At 35.8% G+C, this 24096-nt stretch overlaps 1 protein-coding gene across 6 annotated transcripts in view; it reads left to right on the forward strand.

The window, feature by feature from the left end:
- Positions 1–24096, forward strand: part of ALPK2 (alpha kinase 2) — a 171198-nt gene that overhangs the window by 15143 nt on the left and 131959 nt on the right. For all 6 annotated transcript variants that reach the window (XR_004230843.1, XM_031945911.1, XM_031945912.1 and 3 more), the window contains one exon: positions 3729–3846. Coding sequence is in view for 5 of the 6 variants with exons in the window: in XM_031945911.1 (XP_031801771.1) it covers positions 3729–3846 (118 nt within the window). In the remaining variant the exon portion in view is untranslated. The remainder of the gene's footprint in view (positions 1–3728; positions 3847–24096) is intronic.

The raw sequence follows: 24096 nt of genomic DNA on the forward strand, positions 1-24096 counted from the left end.
GGAAATGGTATTTGTAAAAAAAAATGTTTAGCATAATACTTATCAGAGAGCTGGCCCTTAAATGCTCATTTCCTTTCTTCCCAGGTAAAATTGCCTAAGGGCCACATTCACCTGGTAGCTTGAGTAAGCTTCCACTTTTGTAGTTTCCTGATTGTTCACGAATAAACCATGTAGATACTCTAATTTGAAGGTCCTGGACCAATAGGATCCAGTGCATTTAACTTGAATTTTGATACCTTTTCATATTATAACCCCCATAGATCCATTCTTTATGATCTATGGCAGTTAGTATAGATTCCTAAACCCACAATGAATCCAGAACACTGTTTGGTGATATCTTGCATCTCTTTCCTCATTTTCTATTCTGTGTTTTCCTACTAGAGCAGCCACCAAATAGCATGACTTTTTGAATTAATGTACTCCTCCCTGTCTGTCTTCTTTGAAAAAACAAAAATGAGTGAATAAATAAACGGATAAAACTTCAGTAATCTGTGAATAGAGGAGAAACAAAAGGTCTGGCTGATTAGCAAATGGAAGAATAATTGACATCCTTTGTGACTATGTTCATTTTCTAATAAAATAAACTAAAATTGGTACAAATTACTTAATCATTCTATCACCTTTAATGGGCAAGAAGATGCCCTCTACTTTCTTGGATGTAAATAGAAAGTAATAACATTTATTTGACTTTTAAATAGTATTATAGACTGAAGGGGACTCTTAAAGATAATCAAATATAATCCTCTTAGTTTACATATAGGGAAATTGAAATACCAAGAGGCTCAATGCTATGGTCAAGTTCACCAGGCTAGTTAATAATTGAGCTGCCATGATAATCTAGGTTTCCTGATTTCCTGTCCAAGATTTCTTTACTTTTTCTTTGTCACAGATACTTTTGGCAGTTTGGTGAAGCTTATGGACATTTCACAAAATTGTTTTTAAATGCTTATAAAAATAAAATGCATAGGTTTACAAAATTGTGCTGAAATAATAGTTATTAGAATGTTTTAAAAAACAAATTAATTGACACCCAGGTTAAGAACCTGATTTCTAGAATGCTTTCTGAAATAAATGATATACTCTATCCTTTTAACAATTCTGTGAGTCAGTTATTACATTGAAAAATCACATGATTACTTCAACTCAGGGGTGGAGCTAATCTTAATTATGGCCTATTTATGTTTCCCTTTCAATTTGTTATGATTCTCATTTTTCTCTGATTCATTTCCTTCTCTTCCTACTTTCCACTTCCTTCTCATCTCTTTGTTTTCTTTCCTTTTTTTGCTTTTTAAAGTATTTGAATCCAGAGTTCAAATTACCATATCTATATAGCATAATGTCAGACTTTCAAGTGGAAATAGTTTTGGACTATTTGTAAGGGGGGAAAAAGTATTGTTTTTAATTTTAAAGTTGAATAAATTTAGATTCAGACAAATTACATAACATCACACAGTAAATTGGACATTTGGATTAGGTCTTTTGTCTCTAAATTCACTACTCATACTCTTTTTGATGTTCATCCCTTAATCTAGGTCTTATATATTTAACTGGAAAGGAGAAAAAAAAAATAGGACATCTATAGTAACCTCTATTTTCTCAGGAAAAGTTATGCTATAGGCTTGTCTTTGAAAGGTGGAGGGATGACTTTTCTTAGGTGACTACATGCTCTGAAATATATTCTGGCTTTAGATTGTGCATCTGTAGTAGAACAGAGGTGCAGGTAAAAACCTAGATATTTCTTAGCCATTCTCTGTACCCAAAATAGATTTCATAATGCTACTCAGAGAGCTTCAATGTTATAGAACCTTACAGACTAGACTTCTCCATTACTTCTACTCTCTTCCATCTAAGGAATTCTGGAATTATCAAGTCACTTGATGATCAGAGTTTAAGATGATGGTTTTCAATATATACTCTTTAAGTGGGTGCAACCTGTCTAAGCCTAAGGAAGAGGTGAGTGTGCTTGCATCTCAGTGAATTCCTGTCAACAATGTAAAGACATCTCATTTAAATCATATTTTTACTATTTCCGCTCCTCAACCCACGTCTGCTCCCTGAAGCAATTTGCCCTATACTAGTTATGGCTCTGGTATCCAGGCAAATAAATGTTTCCCTGTATATAGTCTAAATTCATCTTATGCTTTTGAACTTAATATCATCCTGTACAGACCTAATAAAATGAGCTTTGCCATAAAAAGCTTGCTCTATATGGACCACATTGAAAAGGAAAAGAAATGAATCCCAATAAAAATGAGAATAATAAAAAGTTATTGAAAAGGGAACTGTAAGGCAAAAGGGTAAAGAAAGGTCATATGACTCTAAGGTCCAAATTGGGCTCAGCTTCCCTAATGGATAAAAACAATCATAAAGAAGCAATTCTTGTTTAATTGGTTGCTTGGTTGAGGTGCCCATGGAAGTCATACCCTTAGCAAGAGCCCAGGGGAAAGGCATGTGCTGGCCTGCCAGCTTGTCTGCCTCTCACTCAGCAGATTGCTTACTCAGGCTCCTACCTGAAGGGACAAGCCATTGATGAGGAATTTGTCTCATTTGCCAGGAAGAACATTCACAGCATGCTCAGGGGGAGCAGTCACTGGAGCTGAGGCCAGGAAGACTAAAAATGAATGAGACACAGAGTGACCTTTATAGACTTTTTCAAGCTCTGCAATCTTTTCTCTGTACATGTGGCTTTATCTTGTGGCATTCTTCACCCTCCTTTCATTTTTTTCCTTCTTTAAATGTCCTTAGAAGGATAAGAATCACTACCTTTAATGATAGCTGGGGCTGTCAGCCAAAAATTCCTAATACATAATATGAGAGGATTAGGAGCCCATTCTGGAAATGAATTTAAGATGACTAGACATTTCAAAGCCCTGATACATTTCCCACCCTGTTGCAACACTTTTAAGGATTTTTCTCTGAGATGGAAGTTATTTTAAAAAAAGAAGAAGAGGAAAGAATCCCTGGGACTTTACTTAATAATAGCCCAACCTAAAGGCTTCATAAAAATAGGAAAGCACCCACAGGCTGGAACTTCCAGTTTCTCCATATCCACCCAGTCAACATTGCCCAATGCTGTATTATGAACTAATGAATCCACTAGAGGGAAAAAAGCATAGGAAAGGGATAGTGACACTTTTTTCTTTCTCAATAGTATTTTTTTCCAAATACATATAAAGATTCCCTTATCTGCTCCCTCCTCAAGACAGTAAGCAATCCAATATAGCTTAAAAGTATGCAATCCTTTTAGAGATATTTCTGTATTTGTTATGTTGTGCAAGAAAAATCAGACCAAGAGAGGAAAAGCCATGAGAGAGAAAAAGCAAACAAATAAACAAAAAATGAAAATACTATGCTGTTTCTATACATATTCAGCCTCTATAGTTCTCATTCTGGATAAATGGCATTTTCCATCCCAAGTCTATTGGAATTATAGTGGTGAATTTTTGACAGTTACATCAAACACCAGTCAAGCAGCCCAGATTCCTTAAATCTTGGGTCATTTAAAGGAAAATTATCTTTGTTAAACCAGTTTAGTTCTTTTCTCAGTCATGCACTTAATCTTTTATTGGAACCTAATGTATGCTGACAGTATCAATCTTTTCAGTCTTATTGTTCTATTGTACTATCCATGGTGTTCTCATTATGTTTGATTACAGCTCAGCAGATTTTTTAATTTTTCTAAAACATCTATTTAAAGAAAACTAATGTTCTTATTTTTATGTTCCCAGGTCAACCCAAGCCAGAAGTAACTTGGTATAAAAATGGTCATGCTATTAGTGAATCAAATATCATTTCTAATTATGAAATCTTGGAGAATCAGTATATTCACATGTTACATTTATATAGGTAAGTGACTTTCTCTACACACTGTTTCTTAACAAAATCTATATTCTGTCATGTGTATTGAGAACATATGGAAGCAAGGCCAGAAAAATGGTCTTTACTTTTTCACTAAATTACAGTTTCAGAGGGCCGACTTCCTGCTTGTGTTATTAACATTACTTAAAATTTCCTTGATTTTTCTAGATGACTTGACTGCTTTAGATTGCATTATTTGGTGCCATTTACGATATTACAACTTGAGAGTTATGAGGAATCTTTATCGAAATTAATCAAGCTATTTCTGAGAGGAGGGAGAAGTTAAAATATTAGGCAACTAATGATGACCAGTGCTTCAATAGTTTGGTGAATCTGTAATTTCATCAATGTGAGTTACCCCATCCAATGAATCAGGTCACAACTCATCCTTACCTTTTCATCTTTTGTGACTAATTGTCCTATAAATTCTTCTTTTGTAGTAAGAGCTCTGAATTTGGAATCAGAGGACCCAAGTTCAAATCCCAAATTTGCTACTCAATACCTTCTAGCTGTACGATCTACCCAATTGGCTAAATGTCTTAAAACCCTAGTATCATAATGATCGACACTCAGTAAATACTTTCTGATTGATTGGTTCCAACATCATCAAAACCTAAGAAATGCTATTTTTTAGTCTTGGCCTAGACAGTGTGTATAGCACTAGAATGGCATTTTAATCTGATGAATTATTTTTAAATTACATGTCAATTATACAGTGGGTCTAGATCAACAGGAGGGAGAAACAGTTGTGCTTAATGGGCACCTAGGTAGAAGGAAAGGGAGAGAAGAAGAGTCAGGGAGTACTAGAGCTTCATAAAATGGAAAGTTGAAACCTTATGGTCAGGAACACTGAAGGGAAATTAGTTGTAGAAAAATTCTTAGAGAAATGTGTTAAGTGTGCTGGACTGCTAGTGAATGTCATTTTTTCTTAATGGATTTAAATTTCTCATAATTGAATAAGCTATTTCCACTCTCTTGGAGTGCCACTGAGAAAATATGACTGATGATAGAGAGGATAGTGCACTATCTACACTCTAGAAGAAATCTGTTGTATAAAATTCAAGTCTGGATTATTGTATATGTGTGTGTGTGTGTGTGTGTGTGTGTGTGTGTGTGTGTATGTGTGTATACACCAAAGAGAGCTTTGAAATTTTGACACTTTATTCCCTAAATATTTTTAATAAAATAGTTTCATTTATGCCAAAATGTTAGATGAATGAGTTCTGAAAATGAACTATTTGAAAGGAATATCTGAAAGGTCTTTCAAAACCTGTTTGTTGTTCATTAATTAAAAGTCTGACCTCTTTGTCTTTTTTTGCCATTATTACTAAACCACAAACCACAAGATTAGCCTCATAGTGTATCAAAGAAAAAAAAAGTGCTTTTCTTTATCTTCAAGGGTTTCTTCTTTGGGTCATTTATTTTGAGTTTTTCCAGATATTAGAAGCTCCTATTTCTGGCTTTTTCAAGGCCTGTTCCTGGTTTAAAAGTCTAATTTCTAAAACTTTTTTCTGTTTCATGAGGCATTGAAACAATGTTTTTCACTGAACCTTTCTCTTTCCCTAAGCACTCCCTCCCCCAAACCTTCCTTCTTGGTTTTCTTTATGCTTTCCCTTTTCATTTAGCTGGAGCAGATGGGTTTTCACAAATGAGACAGTTTTGGTGAGACAAATGCTTATGTGATCTTTATATTTATATGGTGGTTTGGGCAGGAAGGTAGAGAGGAGCTATCTTATAGAAAGATTCCTTCCTTCCTCCCTCCCACCCTCTCTCTCTCCATTCTCTCTCTGTCTCTGTCTCTGTCTCTCTGTCTCTCCATTCTCTCTCTCTCTCTCTCTCTCTCTCTCTCTCTCTCTCTCTCTCTCTCTCTCTCTCTCTCTGTCTCTCTCCCTCTCTCTCTCTCTCTCTTTCCCTATGTGATGTTAGATGTCACTTAGCCGCTCTGAGACTCAGTTTTTTCACCAGCAACATAAGGTAATTGAACTCCATGGACTCTAAAGTCCCTTCTACCTATTTGATCTACTTAGTAGGCTAGACACCTTATAGCCATAGTATTATAATGATGGGTATTCAATAAATACTTTCTGATTGATTGATTCCAATATCATCAAAACTCAAGAAATGCTCATTTTAAGTTTTGGCCTAGACAATTTGTGCTTCAGAAGAATGGCATTTTAAAACCTGATGAATTATTTTAAAATTATGTATCAATTATACAATGGATCTTTCTTTCCTTCTTTCTTTTTTTCTTCCTTCCTTTCTTTTCCTTCCTTCCTTTTTTTTTCTTTCCTTCCTTCCTTTTTTTTAACATATTATTCCTCCCTTTTCTCTTCTTTCTTCTCTATCCTTCTGCATTTATTTAATCAAGAATGACCATTAAAGTAAACGTTACAGTTTTATTTAACGTTCTTTCTGGGAAGTGAAGTGCAGATCTCTTGAGAGAGAAAAGCAATAGGAAAAATGATAAATATTTTCTATCTCATAGTAAAAGAAAGACTGTGACTGTGACTTATATGAATACAATATATGACAAGGCAGCAATGCAAGAGATAAAAATCAAGAGAAAACAGGAACCCACACCTAAAAGACTACACCCATTCTTATAACAAACAAGTTTGTTTTTATTTTTTAAAATTCAACCAAACCTCACTGAGAAAACACACAGTTTATTGCAACAACAAGGGGAAGCAGATGGATTTGTCAGAGGAACCAGTTAGATTCCTGAGCAAATCACAATGTGGATAGGGAGAGGGAGGGAAGGAAGGAGGTATGGGTGAAGAAACAGATAGACAGTGATAGACACAGAGACTGAGACAAGTAGAGAGGTGGAGACAGAGATATATAATGAGATGGAAAGAAAGACAGAGACACAGAGAAAGAAGCAGAAATTGGGATAGAAAGAGAAAGAGAAAGGGGTATAGGGAAAAAGGGAGAGAGAGAGAAGAAAAATAGACAGACAGATAAAAATAAGATAGATCTAGATAGAGAGAGAGGAGAAATATAGAGACAGAGAATAGCAGTTGTGTCTTCCTAATCATCCCCAGGGGGAGCTCAGTGATCTATGCCATGCTAATTCAGGTTAAGGAATGGTAGCAGCAAAAGCTTGAAGAAGATTAGTGGGCAAAAACCTTGTAGGAGCAAAGCAGCCTTTTTGAATCCTTACCAGCTTTAAGTGTATATATGAACAGGCGCTTATACAGTTTTGTCATTAACGTAATATGACCAAAAAGGGCTGTAAACATTATTTGACATCACAAGACAAGGATCAAAGGAAATGAGTCAAAGGATAAATATCATATCTGCTAACTCATCCCCAATGTGGACATTTCTGTCCAAGGCTAACTGATAGAGGGAAAATTCCTTTGTTACTTCTTTAATTCCCAATTTCTGTGTGTTCACAATTTCTAACCTACCCTGTCTCTATTTAGTTTAAACTCATTTATGATTTTATACTTTAAATAGAAATTATTTATCAGATCATGCATAACTTTAGATTCTAAACTAAAAGGGACCTTAGAGGTCATGAAGTCAAACTGTCTCCTTTTATAGTTGAGGAAACCAAGTCCCAGAGAGATGAAGGGACTTTCTGAGGCTTACCCAGGTAATTCAATTCAGATCCTGGTTCTCCAAGTTTAGTAGTCTTGTTATTGGACTCTTCTATTAGACCCTTCCCACCTGATCTCTGGATTTTTTCTACTTGATACTCTTTGCCTTCTATCCATTGTAGGCACCACGGCCTAGTAAATTATTCTAAAGATATAGTTGGCTTTGATTATGTCACTCTCTTGCTAAATAAAAACCTTCAATGTCTCCTTATTGTAGAATAAAGTCTATAACTATTAGTCTGGCATTTAGGGCTTTCTATAATCTATCTCCAATCTTCCTTTCTAGCTTTATTTTCCATGATCCCCTTCTGTACAGTCCTAATTTCATCACCTTAGGAATAGGAATAGGAATAACCATCTCCAATGCTTTGCTCATCCCATAGCTCCTGCTTGGATTGTCCTCTCTTTTTCTTCCTGTTTATCTAAGTCTTCTCTGGTCTTCAAGATAGATTTCACATTCTACTTTATCTTTATCTTCTTTGAAGCCTTCTCTAACAAGCACATAATAATTGCTCCATCCTCTTATTTCCTCTAATACCTATCTATTGGGATATTCACTGAACACTTGCCCTATAATACCATGTATTGTCATTTATCTTATCTTATCTATTTATCTGTCTCTCTAACTACCTATCTGAATATGTGTGTCTATATGTGTGTGTAGGTATATCTATAGTAATATGCATGTATATACAGTAGGGTTTTTTTTTGGGGGGGGGGTAGGGGTCTGTAAGTTGGATTTAAATCGAAGCTCTGTTAGTTACACTTTTGTGATCTTTCCCTGCTTCCTATATGTAAAATGTTTTGAGGTCTTCCTGAAGGTTTAAATCTGTGTTCTTCTGGATTCTAATCCAGTTCTTCTGGATTAAACACTTCTTATAGGATTGTATTTTAAATGTTTTTGTCTTTAGTAACTCATACAATGCACTACCACAGTAAGAACTTAATCAGTGCATACGTTTACTGGAGGTAATGATATTTTTCATATTCTTACACTGGCCTCCAGAATGCCCATTTGCAGGTCTATCACTGACTGGATTCTTTTTTCTTCTTAAGGAGGGATTACTTTTAAGCTGTTCAGTTACAGTGCAAGTTTTGTATAGAACCCTGTCCATATTGTGCAAATGTTTTGAAAACCTCTCCGACATCCTAATATCTGGCTGAGTCAGCCAGATTTGTGAGTTTTGAGCTTCATAGGACAAAGTCATGGTCTGATCCCTTTGGTGGCCAGTGAAGGTCCTAATTATACTGAATCATTTGAAAACTGAGTCTTTGAGGACTCCTGAATCCTACATAGAAATTGTTGCAACCAGTTGTTTTCATCCTGCCTCTGATACTTCCTAGGTGTGTGACTTTGGGGAAAAAAAAAACATCCTGATCTTTGTGAGCTTCATTTTTCTTTATATGTATATCGAGGGAAGTTGGATTAGACAGTCTCCAAGCCGATTAGCTCTACAGTCATGAAATCATGATCTAGCTCATAATTTTTCCTAGTTCTCTTTTAGCCCAGGTTTCCTGTATTATGACTTTAGCACCAGGTAGCTGTTCCCTTCTATTGCTACAGACAGTTACAGCTGTCTCACAAACTTAGAGTAGTTGTTAACAAGTAAGATGGATCTAACAAGTACGTATAGTTTGCTGATCAATAATAAATACTTTTTGAATTGAATTGAATGGAGCAAATACAAATAGGGGACTGAAATCTTAAAATTCCCATCTAACTATTTGAAGATCTTTAATGTTTTTGCCACAAACAAAGGACAAAACATTATTTCTACTTGAAAAAACTTCCAAATACCATATATTGATCCCATACACAAAGCCAGGTGATTCCATACACAAATTTTTAAAAGGAAGAGAAATGGGCAAGTTGAAGAGAAAAAACTCACTTTAGTTTGGTAGTTTGCTTCTTCGCTCTTTGGCTTGCCTCCCTCACCACTAACTCCCTAAAAACTCCCAATAAATCAGACTGTCTCTGTCTGGAGTAATAAAGTTTCATAAATATCCTTGGCTCAAAGAATCATCTAAAAGTGTTGAGTAATTTTTGGTAGGCAATATTTGGAAAAGCCTCCTGGCTGCAAGATTTCTTGAATGAGTTCCCTACTTCTGATGTAAACCTGCCCTATGAGTCCCCAGGGTGGTAAGTCGGCTGCTGGGAACTTGTTGTCAATCGTCACTCTTACAGTTGTGCCTAAGGAGGTGAGCATCTCCAAAGAGTCAGTGACTGGAGGGAGGAGCCGGTAGGCTAGCTTGGCCACACATAGGGGGGATTCTGGGCCTCTCTGCTCATTCTAAGTGCTTACTCATCTGTACCAAGAGATGGGAAGGCTGCTGCAGCTGCTACTAGCCTAATGGTGATGACCCCTCAGGGACAAAACAAGAGTAGGCTGAGGAAGGCAACCAGAGTAACCAAACAGGTGCCTTGTGTCTCAGAGCAAACAGAAGCAGATTCCCTGTTGGACTATTAGAAAATGAGAATTGAGGTTAAAGCCCTAAATACTTTATTTCACCATATTGTTCCCAGGAAACTCCTAAGGTCTTCTATTCTAGGGATACTGGGAGTAATCACAAGGCTGATCCAAATTTCAAGCCTACTTGAGAACTACACAATTAGAATTTTCTATTGATGCTAGAAAAGAGCTTAAACGATTCATTCATTTCCCAAACATTTTAAAGAATTCCTACAATCGAGTTCACTTTTTCATTTCATAGATTCATTGAAAAAGCTACAATAATAAGCAGAACAACAGTCTTTTCTTTCAAGACACATTCTACTGAGGGTGAAACTATTTGAACACAGATAAGGAAAAAAAAACACATATATACAAGGACAATAAAAAGTAATTCCTTTTTTTAGGGGGAGGGAATAAGCATCTTGATAGGAAAGGGTCCATCAGGCCTTAGGTAGCACATGGTGATTGAGTTGTATCTTGAAGGAAGCTAAAGGTAAAAAAAGAGGCTGGAGGACATGTCAATGAGGTCTAGTGAAGTTAAGTGATCTCATTAAGGTTACACAGCAAACCAGTAAAGATTTGTAACTAGAGCCCAATTTACTTGATTATTAAATTATCTGAGGGCTGTGGTTAAAAAAAGGGAATGAAAGTCAGTTTCTTCTTTCAAGGAGATAAAAACCTATCAGAAAAGAGAAAAAAAATCTAAAGATAACTATACTAGTAGGCAGAAAGTTATAGGGAAAGTATAAAGTATTGAGGACCACCGAAGAAAGAAAGACAACTCGTAAAGTAGGTGTGGGATCAGAGAAGGCTTCTCAGGAGAGAAAATAAGTCAGAAACTGTGACTTTAGGATTGAGTACACCTTTCAGAAGTTGATGTGTTTCTAAGCATAGAAGGGAGAAAATATCATTTTGAATGAAGGGGCTTGAGTTTAGATGGAAACTTTTGCCTTACTACCTACAAAGCTACTCTTTGGGTCTGTGTCCTCATCTGTAAAATGAAGGGATTGGATTAGATGGCCTCTAAGATCCTTCAAAGTCTTATGGTTTTTAAGGTCCCTTCAAGATCCTATAAATATCATCAAAATATTATAGTCAAACCTCACCATGATTTCACAAGACTCTGCTGTAACCTTTTTTAGGGAAATGCCCCCTAAACATTTATAATATTGTTTCCATTTAACTGTCTCCTGTATTATTGTTTTGTCTAACGTTATGTTTTTGTGATCCCGGTTAATCATTGCATATCAAAACTTACCAGTTATAATTTGAATATGGATGTAGAATATAAGCCCATTGAGGGTAGGAATTACTTCATTTTGTCTTTGTACTCCCAGTATGAGGGCAGTGTCTAGACTTTAATAAGGGCTTAAATAAATGTTTTTGATTGAGTGAGTGATAGGATTAAGGCCACTTCTCATAGTTTATGGAAAGAAGCAATCAAACACAATCACACAGATTTAGAGAAAGGCTGCTGATACTGATTGAGGAAAGATGTGGTCTTAGAAATTCCTGTAGAAGAGTCAAAGAGAATTTAAGCCCAGTTCAAAGTCCTAGATATGCCCGTAGAATATGTGGGAAGAAGAGGATATGAAGCTGAATAGGAAACATCTCATTCAATTCCACAAGTTTTCATTGGATGCTGGTGTGAAACAGTGTCAGAAAAGGGCTTCCTGGTGTGAAACAGTGTCAGAAAAGGGCTATGTCATTTCATGCTCTATCCATGTAAATTTTGTTTTATTCCAAAACTGTAAGAAAAGGCTTCAGGCAGAAGGAGATCTCTAGGCTCTGCCTGGCAAAGAGAGAGGTTTCCAGGAGTCTTGGAGGTGTATCTATTATAGATGAAGATGGGACTTTGATTATGAATAATAGCTCTCAATTAGACTATTTTTTTTTTTTTGCAGAAGCTAATGCTCCCAAATTCTAGAGTTATAATGAACACAGCTGAGATAGAAATACTATAAGTAAGATGGTGAAAATCTGAGGAAATGTAAGAAAGGCAGCCTGGTACAAGAGGTCAAGGGTTCTGGGTTTGAATCCCAGCTCTTCTCCTTACTGCCTCAATATATGTATGTATATGTATATTTTTTCCTGGTCACCCTGCTCCCCACCAGTTTTCTTGTTGTGTCCTCTCCTCTGAAGCAGGGCATCCTTTAAATACCTTTTTCCAATTAAATATGTCTTCTAGCCAGTTCTGAATCACTGAGTTATTGGGCTTGGCTGCTCAGTGTTTTCATTCTGCCCTCAGTTCATCTTGCCCTTGCTTAGTGAAGAAGCGCTAGAATTGAGGCCTGATGACTTGATCTTGTTGAGATGACAAAGAGCAAGGCAGGAACCAGAGATCTGATGCTGACAGGAGAAACCTGGGCCCAGCAAAGACATTGATTGTGATTGCCTTCCTACTCTGACATTTATTACAGGGTTTACTATAGGGTATGAAAGAAAGCCTAACATACAGTTTTATTTATGTTTCCTGCCTGTGTGCAGCAATTAAAAAATGTTCCCAAATCCACTGGGTAATATGAAAAAAGGGACTTTTGTGAGGAATTCTCCAGCTCAAATTCAGCTGTCAACAGACAATTGGCACTTTCTAAAGACAATAAATGGGGAATTATCATAAGAAGAAAGAAGGAAGAAAAGAAGGAAAAGAGGAAGAAAGGGAGGAGGGAAGGAGAGAGGGAGGGAGAGAGAGGAGGGAAGGAGGGAAAGAAAGAAAAAAGGAAGGAAAGAAGGAAGGAAGGAGGGAGGAGGGAAGGAGGAAAGAAAGAAGGGAGGAAAGGAAGGAGGGAGGGTAGGAGGGAAGAAAAGAAGGAAGAAGAGAGGGAGGGAAGGAAGAAAAGAAGGAGGAAAGGAAGGAAGGAGGGAAGGAAGGATGAGAAGTAGGAAGGAAAGAGGGAGAGTGGGAAAGAAGGAAGGAAGGAAAGGTAGGAAGGAAGGAGGAAAGATAGAAAAGAAGGAAGGAAAGTAGGAAAGAAGGAAGGTGGGAAGGTAGGAAGATAAGAAGGAAGAGAGAAAGGGAAGAGGGAGAGAGGGATGGAAGAAGGAAACATTCATTAAGTGCCCACTATGTGACAAATACTGGGCTTGAGTGCTTTATAAATTTTATCTCATTTGATACAACAGCCTGGGAAATAGATGCTATTATTATTCTCATTTTGACAATGAGAAAACTGAGGCAGATAGAAATTAATAGAAATGATCACAAAGTTCCCTAATTTGCTTCAAAGCTCAGCTCAAAGAGTTATCTTCTACACTAGATGCTTCTGGAATTCTATAGCTACTCATGCCTCACTTCACAAAATTATCTTGTATCTATTGTATACCCTTACATATGTAATGTTGTTTCCCCCAATAGAATGCAAACTTCTTGAGAGAAAAAACTGTTTTTTTACTTGTTTGTTTTTGTATCCCTGATACCTAGTACAATTCTGGCACATAGTAGGTTCTTAACAAATACTTGATTGGTTGTTGGGGTCATAGAATTAAAATGGAAACCAATTATTTTACAATAGAGAAAAGAGAGAACTGACTTTGCCAAAGTATTTTAAGTGACAGAGAAGTGCATTAACTTCAAGGTCCCTATCAACTATGATCTCCTTCATGAAGGATCATTATAAGCAGAACTGGTCTCTCCCTTTTTTTGAATTTTGAATTCTGTGCTATTCACATGACATTTATCATTTGTGTCCTAATAATTTGTATATATCACTTCTCTCCTGTTAGATGGATGGCAGGGCTCCATATTACTCTTATAAAGCTCAAAGCCTTGCCTATAGTAACAGTGGCTGACATTTACATAGTACTTTAAGGTTTGCAAAGTGCTTTGCATTTGTAATTTCATACAAACCTAATAATAACTTAGAGAGGTTGGTATAACAGTAATTATTAACTTGTTATTACTTTATAGATAAGGAATTTGATGCTCTGAAAGGTAGATGATTGCTCATATTTGTCACATTTCAGAGATGCTATAAGAACTGGGGTTTCTCCAAATTTCAGCTCCAATCTGGGCTCCTCTACACTATCCTGACTTATACACATAGTGAAGTGCATGTAGGGAGAACTTACAAAATTTGTTGTTGATTCAGAAGTAATTACGAAATGAATAAATGCAAGGGTCTGATGGCTGTTTTGGACTGGGGGAGAAAAGGTGAGAAAGAAATTTAAAGTGTTCCTGTAGCCAGTAATTCCTTTCAATTATATACAAAATTCTAAGTTTCAGGGTCTCAATATTCTAAGCTCCACCCCTCCTCTTGAATTATGATTCATTTGAATAAATCACAAAATTCCAGAATAGTAAAATAATTAATGTTTGATATTATATTGGTGAATTTTTTTAAACTCCCAAAACTTGTTTCAAGGAGATATCCTTTTAAATGAGTTCCACCACCAAGAAAAGGAACTAGTTTTCATCTTGCAGATAGTTGGAGCACTTCCCTTTGTGGTAACTTGTTCAGAAAATTCACACCCTCTCAAGAAGAAACATTAGAGGATTTAAGTCCTTCACTGCCAATAGTGCATGTAATTCAGATGTGGTTTGTTCCTTGATTATTTTTCTTCTACTGGGAAGTGGATTGTGTCACTTTAATGGGAAAGGACTATGCATGTCATTATCTAATTGAGTTGGTGTTAAGTCCCACATAGTTTTGTTACCTGAATTTAGACAGGAAGAGGCAGAAATAAGTAAAATCCAAATAGGATTTCAGAGCCTCATTTTAGATTTTAGCTTCTTACCAAACTTTTCACTAGAGCATCAGGCAAAGAGCTATTTAGCCTGTTTTGAGTTTCAGCAATTTCTATTTCTCTGGTAGTCCTTGCTTATGAACAGTTATCCAAAAAGCCCGCAGCCAGCTAGAGGGAAGACCCAGCAAGGGGTCAGAATAATTTACCATGTAGACAATCATTCCCTTTGTAACTGAGAATTGATTTAATTGCCTTTAATAGAAGCTATCACCAGATAAATGTTGCTCTAACTGTCATATCTCTATTGAAAAATCTGTAATATTTCCATTCAAAAGCACCAGTGCATTTGAAATAATGAAAGGGCTAGAAAAATTGCAAAAGGTTCTATAATGAACGAGCTAGAAAAATTGTAAAAGGCTCTACAAATACACAGGACTGTTATTTGGAAACTAGGAATTACTAGAGGCAGCAGCAATTACATGATCAAGTGGCATTTATTATTGAAATTGGCTGAGCAGCACTATTTCTAGAAAGGAAATATGAACAGTTAAAATTATTTAAAACTTTTAAAAGGCATTGCTTCTTCATTCTCCAGTATTCTTATTATCATTGTTTGTTCATTTGTTGCTATACTAGTAGATCAAGGGAATCTTATAGACCTTGCTATATTTCAATAAATTAATTGACAAATTCTCCCTTGCTGCCTTCCCTGAGAGTAAGCAATGTGATGTAGTATCGAGTGCTACACTTGAAACCAGGAGAAAATTGTGTTAAAATCCATTATCTGACACTTAGCTATTAGACTTTGAGCAAATCTTATTAAACCTCAGGCTTCTTGTCTATAAAATAGGGATAGTTGCTCTTATAGTACTTACTTGCTTTTTTTTAAATATAATTTTTTCTAACTATACATAAAGATAATTTTTAGCATTCATACCTTTTATTTAATATTTTATTTTCCTCAATTACATACAAAAATATTTTACATCCTTTTAAAAATTTTCCCCAAAATTTTGAGTTCTAAATTTTCTGCCTCCTTCCCCTCTTTTTCTCATTGAGAAGCCAAGCAATTTAACATAGATTATATAATCATTTAAAATACATTTCCATTTAGTATTCACTTTTACAAAATTTGAAGTTCCAAATTGTTCCCTTCCTCCTTCCCTACTCCCCTCTTCCTAAAAGTGTAAGCATATACATATATATATATATATATATATATATATGTGTGTGTGTGTGTATATATATATATATGCAATCACATAAAACATATTTTAGTCATAATATTAATCACAGGGGATATATTTCCACGTTAGTCATAGTGGCCGAAGAAAAAATAAGACCAAAAGGGGAAAACCACAAAAAAATAAAGGAAGTGAAAATAGCATGCTTTGATCTGCATTAAGAATTCATCAGTTCTTTCTCTGGATGTGGATAGCATTTTTTATCATGAGTCTTTTGTAATTGTCTTGGATCACTGGATTGCTGTCATTTATAATTGATCATCAGACAATGTTGCTGTTATTGTGTTTAATGTTCTCTTGGTTCTGTTCATTTCATTTTGCATCAGTTCATACAAGACTGTCCATGTTTTTTCTGAAATCTGCCTGCTTATCATTTGTTATTGCACAATAGCATTCTATTCCATTTGATGGACATCCCCTCAATTTTCAATTTTTTGTCACCACAAAAATAGCTGCTATAAATATTTCTGTATATATAGGTCCTTTTCCCTTTTTTTATGATCTTTTTAGGATACAGACCTAGTAGTTGTATTGCTGAATCAAAGAGTTGTTTGCTTGTCACAGTTTGGTTATCCTTTGGGTATAGTTCCAAATTGTTCTCCAGAATGGTTGAATGAATTCACAACTCGACCAACAGTGTATTAGTGCTCCAATTTTCCCAATCCTTTCCAATGTTTATCATTTTCCTTTTTGGTAATATTAGCCAGTCTGATAGATATGAAGTAGTATCTCAGAATTGTCTTAATTTGCATTTCTCTAATCAAAAGTAATTTAGAGTATTTCTTCATATTACAACTGATAAGTTTGATTTCTTCAACTGAAAACTGCCTGTTCATCTCCTTTGATTTGTGAATAACTTATATTATTATATATTTGATTCAGTTCTCTAAATATTTGAGAAATGAGGTATTTATCACAGATATTTGCTACAAAACAATCTACAAAGATTGTTTCCCAGAGTTTCTGGGGTTTTTTCCTTATCTTGGTTGCATTGGCTTTGTTTGTATAAAACCTTTCAAATTTAATATAATCAAAATTATCTATTTTATATTTTGTAATGTTCTCTACCTCTTGTTTGATCTATAGTACCTATTTTTTAGGTTTCTTGCAAAGATCTAATAAGATAATATATATAAAGTGTTTTGTAAACTTTGAAGTGTGCAATAGAAATACCAGCTATTATTATTATTGGTGGGTAGAAAAAGAGAAGGAGGAATATTGAGACTATTTACTACTCAAGAACAGCAACTATTCATGGGCCCACTCCCACTTTTGATCAGAAGGGACATTTTAACAATTTCTGATCTGATAGGTTTACCTTCTTTTAGGCAGTTTGGTGCTTTCCTACTCCCTACTCATAGGACTTACCATGCTGACCTAAAGTAGACCCTTTGTATAGACAACTAGTACAGAAGCCTGACCTAGTATAACACCTGAATGCTTAAGTTCTACTTTTGCTCAGGACTTCTGAGCTCAAATGATCCACCAGGCACAGACTCCTAGTAGGAGGCATTAAAAGTATGTGCCACCATACTTGGCTAAGTATCAGATGTTATTATTAAAAGAATGGTCTGTGGAATAGTAGAGTTAATCAAATTTAGAATTGGGTAAAATGGCACTCAAAAGTCCTGATTAGTATAAACTGATGCTAACCTGGAAGGAACTCTCCAATGACTCATTGCAAGGCTCTGATCTATTTTACATTTCAATCGATGATTTGTATGAAGACATAAAAGAGAGTAGCCTAGTGAAAAGAGCCCTGAAATTTTAGTCAGGCGGTCTGGACTCCAGTTTTGGCTCTGCTACTTCCTAGCAGTATAACCATAGAAAAATTATGTACCCTCTTGATCTATACTAACTACCTCACAATGTTGCTGTGAGGAAAGTGCTTTTTAAGCTTTAAAATACTATATAAAAAAGACTATTATTATTATTAGACCTTTCAGATAACACAACTGGGAAGGGTAATCAATATTTGAATGATGGATTCTATGTCAAAAGACCCTGAAAGATTGAATTTTGGGCTGGATCTAACAAAAGGACTTATATAGAATAGAATAGAACCAAAGACAAAGCCAGACAACAAGCTATTTGAAATTGTCCTCCAGGCTGACCTATTTGGGCATGATTATTTGGTTTAAGATGAATCTACTGGATTATATTATCACCCAATGCATTCTTCTTCATTTAATCCATAGGTATAATATGAGAGACTTTGTCATGACTTTGTTGTGACTTTTTCAGTACATCCTTTTTGAAATAAAAATACATTATTCTCATTACATTTCTGTAATTTAAAAAAATGATGTATACAAGTACTGAATAAAGCAGTAATAGGGGTTGAGAAGGGGGACCTAATTAACTGCAATTTTCATATGGAAAAAACTTGGGGGTTTTAGTTAATGAAAGGACTGATAATAGTACCACAAAAAATGATGAAATAGCATGTCTAAGGTAATGGGATATATACAACTGAGTCCTCAGTCTTGAGTTACTAAAGGTTCCTTAGGGGTCTATATGTTTTCCATTCCAGATACCTTCCTTTCTTTATACTCCTATTTAACAATCTTGAGTCCTTGGTGGGAAAGGGGAATAAAGAGTTATGATTTGGGGTAGAGGAAAGTAGAAGTAGAGAAGCATAATGAAGCATGTTATATTCAATTAATGGGATCAATCACTTTTTAACAAGTAAGCTGTCAGAAAGCAAGCCACTGGAAGTCTATAAAAGAAGTGGCAGAGGTGATTCCCTTGCCTTAAGGTATATTTTATTTTCTATTTTTGTTGCTCAGTCATTTTTCAGTCCAACTCTTTATGATCCATTCCGGATTTTCTTGGCAAGGAAACTGGAATGGTTTGCATTTCCTTTTCCAGATTCTACACATGAGGAAACTGAGGCCAATAGAGTTAAGTGATTTGTCCAGGGTTACACAGCTTTTAAGTGTCTGAGGCCAGATTTGAACTCAGGAGTATGCCATCTTGATTCCAGGCCTAGCACTCTATCCACTAAGCGGCCTAATCATCTATTTTTTTTAAAAAATTGACTTAGTTCTTGCTACCATCTTTCCTATTACCAAAGAGATCAAACTTTTGTTCAGTTAAAACAAATTCTGGGCTCTTTAGGCTTCTTTTTGTGATAATTGCTTCCTGTCAGCTGAATATTCTCAGAAAATGGTAATCATCAAAGTCAATGTTATTTTTTTTTCCATTTCCCATTTTTAGATATTGACCACTGTGCTTGAGTAGGTCAAGTTCATTCATTCAACATGCATTTATCAAACACTGGATACAAAAACAAAACTAAAGACTCCCTGTCCTCTTAGAACTTACATTCTATTGGGACCTTATAACATTTATGTAGATAAGTTAAGTAAAAGGTGATTTAAAAAGGATAAAGGCAGTATTTAAAGAGATTGAGAAAGGATTCCAGTAGGAATTTAAGGGTTTAATAAATATATGAAATTTCTTGCCAACTTTATCCTTCTAACTTGATGTTAACTTTTATCTTTGTTCTAACTAGTTATGGTCTGACTACATACAGATAACTGGTTCTGCTACGATTCCCACATCACTAACAAGTTATTTCCTGTCAGTTAAGACTGAGATATTTTCAGGGTGAGTTTTTCCCCCCTTTGATGATGTTCCAACTCCCTTCTTGAAGAAAGTATTCATGACATATAGTAAAGCTTCTGAATAATCTATGAGTTTATTTAGTTCTTAAACTTGAACTCTATTTTTCCATCATAGTTTTGCCATTTTCCCCTAGGCCCATCTTCATATCAAAGTTACTGAAGACCAAAGCATGTACTGACAAGATTTATTTTCTTATCTCTTCATCTTCATCTTTTAATATAGATATAATAGATGCCATAAGCTGCAACTAACTGGTGGAAGATGAGTCAATGTTCTATGTAGTTGTATTTCTTATTTTGAAGGGCATAAATGGCATTCATTCTACATCTTTATTTGTCTTTTGATGGAGACTCTGTAAGGCATCCTGTTATCTAGAAAAAATTTCCTTTTTGAATTCTGCTTTCATATTTCATATTGATAAGGTTTAGTTCTTTGAATAATATGTTAACTTATTGGTTATTGGAAATGTATTTTACATTTTAATATCTACAATTAGTATTTTCCTTCCCTTCTTTTTCCTTCTTCTTTCTTTACCTTCTTTTGTTCTTAGCTTCCATTCCCTTCTTCCTTCCCTTGCTTCCTTCCTCACACCTTCCGTCAGCTCCTTTCTCCTTTCCTCCACCTCTCCTTTCCTTCCTATAATTGTAACCTCTGTGATTCCTGGCCCCCGCAACTCCCTTTATTGCTTTATAAAAACTTCAGAGAGAAGAGAGAAAGATTACAGTTTCATCTCATAAAACAGTGAAAAGCAATAGAAGTAAAAACAATTCTGCAGAAAGCTTGTCATTAGACCAACTGAGTAAAATCACTCCAGGAGAATTCATTAATGAAATGAACAGAAAATTAACAAATACATGGAAAATTAAACAGATCTGAGAGCATTGCATATAATGAATCTATTTTCATTATCCATTTGTACTACCAAATTTAGAATTATGTCTCAATCCCCATTGTGATACATGAAAAAACAAAAATTATATGTAAAGTGAGAAAAGTAGGAAAAGTAGCTAGAACAGAAAAATAAGAGTTCATCTATGGTGATTCCATTTTGAAAATCTTGAATGACTGTTTTATAAAATATTTCAGGAAGAAGAAGATAACAAAAATGGAAAATATAATAGCTAACATTCCACCCCCCAAAAAGGGGACACAGAAGATATCACCTTTTGAGAGAAAGCTTAAACTTGATTGTTGTGATGACTAGGTACTGGATTGGGTTCAGGAGCACCTGTGTTAAAATTTCCCCTTCACTTTGGATGTTCTGTCATTGTGTGGTGCTGGATAGACATAACTTTCCTTATCTGTAAAATGAAGACTTTGGACTCATTGGTTTCAGTTTCTATCTCTAAATCAATGGTCCTATGAACAACTACCAACCTATGTCTATTTTTTCAACTTTATATAACATTGCTGATATCAGGAGAAGGTAGAAGATGGAAGATACTATAGAAAATGTCATTAAAATGCAAATATTAAGGACTAAGAGCAGGCAATAGAGCATTCAACCCAATAGCTGATGGTGCTCTGGAAAACTGTTACACTTACTCTGACTCTTAGAGCTACCTATGTTTTTTTCCTTAGATTCACCATTGTGGATGGTGATACATATTGTCATCATCATCATCATCATCACCAATTAACATTTGCAAGGCTCATAGAAACTTATCTAATTGAGTCCCCTCATTTTTCAGAAGAAGAAATCAAGATCCAGGGACAATAACCGATTTGTCCAAAGTAGCATTTATAGTAAGAGACAGAGCCAAGATTTGAACACAGGCCCTCTGACTCCAAATAGTGTTCTTTCCACTGACTCATAGAAGTTATATTATGGATATATCAGATCAGACTCTTGGAGCTCTCATCCTTACCTTACTTGGGAAAATTCTTCCCCTTTTTCTGAGGCTTGTTAACGCTTTCATTGAAGTTACTTGCCAAGACAAGCCATAAAAATATAAAGTGCTTTATTCATACCATTAGAAAATAACATAAACAAATGCATTAAAACACTGGCATGGATAACATTTCAGACTACAAATTTTTCCTACATGAGAAAGCTTTCTTTCCCTCCCTTCCCATTCTGGGTGGCAAATCAGACCACAAAAACTTAGTTTCTCTTCCTATTTGCTCCCACCTGCAACTGGTAAGTGTTCATCAAAGCAATTTTGCACTTTCAGCAAATAGGTCAATGTCCAGTCACCTGAGATGAATTAGGAACTCAGGACACCTGGTTGGTCTCCGTCTTATTTTTAAAGGTGGCCATGGCTTGAGTACTTAGAATAATATCAAGCAGATTAAATTTGGCAATGATTCCTTCTATGGGGACCCAGTCTGTTTGTATGTTAGTCTGTCTGCCTATCTCCATAATTACTTAAAAGAGCTCAGCCTACAAACCCACAGAGAAAAATCAAATAGATGAATAATGCCTATTGTAGAGAATATGAGATGCATCTAGTTAGCTAGTCCCATAAGTTAGTGCATCTCTCCATAGATATAGAAATATTTAGAAATCTTTCTATATGTATTGTTATACAAATATATTTGTTCTTCTCCATGGGCATGCATAGATGATATGTAATTATATGCAGAATAAGCAATGAAGATGCCAGGGTCTTCATGCTATTGCTGTATAGTTCCATTTCTTGAGGCCCTGAAGTGTCCAAAGAATCAAGTACTCAATGGACAATGGAGAGATGCATGTGGTTATAAATAGGCCATAGCACATTTCCAAGGGGCCCATATATAAGTAGCCAAGAGAAGAGTGATCAGAAAAGGAGAAAGACCATCCATGAAGTAAGAGTGAGTCATAAGAGAGGAGTGGCCTGCGTACCCCACTGATATATCTATGGAAGACAAAAAGGGAAGGCCTCTCTAATACTGGTAAATCCTTTGTGGAAGCTCTCTGAGAGAACAGGAACTGGAATTATGCTGGTTGAAAAAAATGAGAATAGGTTGTTAGCTGCAATAATGAATGGAGTATCCATGTTAACAAGAATATGGATCCATGGAAATGTTATTTATGGAGACAAAATTTATGCATTTAAAATTGACGGATGGTGGTACATGACTATAGTATCTGTTGCTAGGGAGGATGAGGTGGATGAATCACTTGAGTTTAAAAGTCCAAACTTCAGTAAACTTAAAGCTGCCTAAAGTGTCTACACTAAGTCCATCACCAATATGGTGAATTTCTGGAAGCAGAGGACTATCAGGCTTCCTATGAAGTGATAAACTAGCCCAAGTTAAAAAAAAAATGGAGCAGGTTAAAGATTCCATAACAGCCAATGTTGTGATCAGGCTTGTGACTGACGGTTATACTTCCAAACTATGTAAAAGAGAGAGAACTAATAAAAAATTAAGAACATTTAAGAGGCAGTGGGGTATAATGGATAGGGCACTGTCTTCATTCAGGAAGTTGTAAGTTCAAATTTTATCCTACAACTTCTACTGGTTCTATGGCCCCTGGTAAGTCATTTAACCTTCCATAAAGCATTATATATTTGCTTTTATACTAGTAACCTCTCTGTACCTCAGTTTTCTTATCTGTAAAAATGAGAAGATTGAACTCCATGGTACCTTCCTCCTCTGTCTCTAAAATCCTGTTGCCTAAAAACAAGTGCAACTTAATAAAATATCACCTGGACACTTAAAGGTTGCCTAATGCCTAATACTTAACTCTGATCACAAGCTCAGAGTAGAATAGTATTAATGGAAGGACCTCCTGGAGCAGGAACATTTTAAGTTCAGACTGCTCCAGGATCAGCTGCCTGGAAAACCATACCAGCAGCAGAAAGTTCAAAGAATCAGATTATTTGCTATTACCTTGCTTTGATACCCTATTCCCTAAGACACAACTATTGGGATTATGGGAATTCTTAAGAATGGTTTCATTTAACACTCCCTACTTTGGCTTAGTAGACATCTTAAAATTACAACTATGAGAATCAGTTTGGATTTAAGTCCTTCTTTAGCATCCCACAGCCAGATGATAGCTACCACACTCTCTAGTTCACAGTTGTATAGGTGGCCACATGGCCCTAGTTTGCTTCTCCCAAGAGAAAAGGCTCCTTTATTGAGTGATTGATGGGCCTCTCTCTCTGTGATGAGCATCCCTCCTCCCTCGGGCCAGCCTTTCTCTATAGCCAAGCACAACAGGGGTGGTATCACGTGCCATGGGGTCAGGCTGGCTCAGGATAATGTTTGCATGAGACTTAGACTGTAGGATTCAGGAAGTTTTCATTTTGGGGCAGGACATCATCTTCTGCCATCTTTCCTTATAATGAAGTGGTATATTTGGATTGCCTCCTGGCCTGTTAGTGGGACTGAGGTTCATGGCTTTTCATGGTTTGTTGTGAAGCCCCAGCTACCAATAAGTGAGGAGAGTCTTTCCCAAATAGACTCAGAGAAAGTTAAAATAATGGAGTGGATGAATAGATCCAGAAATTAACTCGTTCTGGGCAAGAGTGGGGATGCTGCAAGCTTGGCTGTTGTGGTAAGTCCACAGGTTACAATTATTTTTATCATAAATGATCATTAATTGTGGTACTCTGGAATGCATACTTTTCCCATTGAAATTAATGGCAATTATGTTTTTGACTCTAAAAAATTTGGCCTAGGAGAGTTTTA

Source organism: Sarcophilus harrisii, chromosome 1, assembly GCF_902635505.1.
Source record: "Sarcophilus harrisii chromosome 1, mSarHar1.11, whole genome shotgun sequence".
NCBI lineage: Eukaryota > Metazoa > Chordata > Mammalia > Dasyuromorphia > Dasyuridae > Sarcophilus > Sarcophilus harrisii.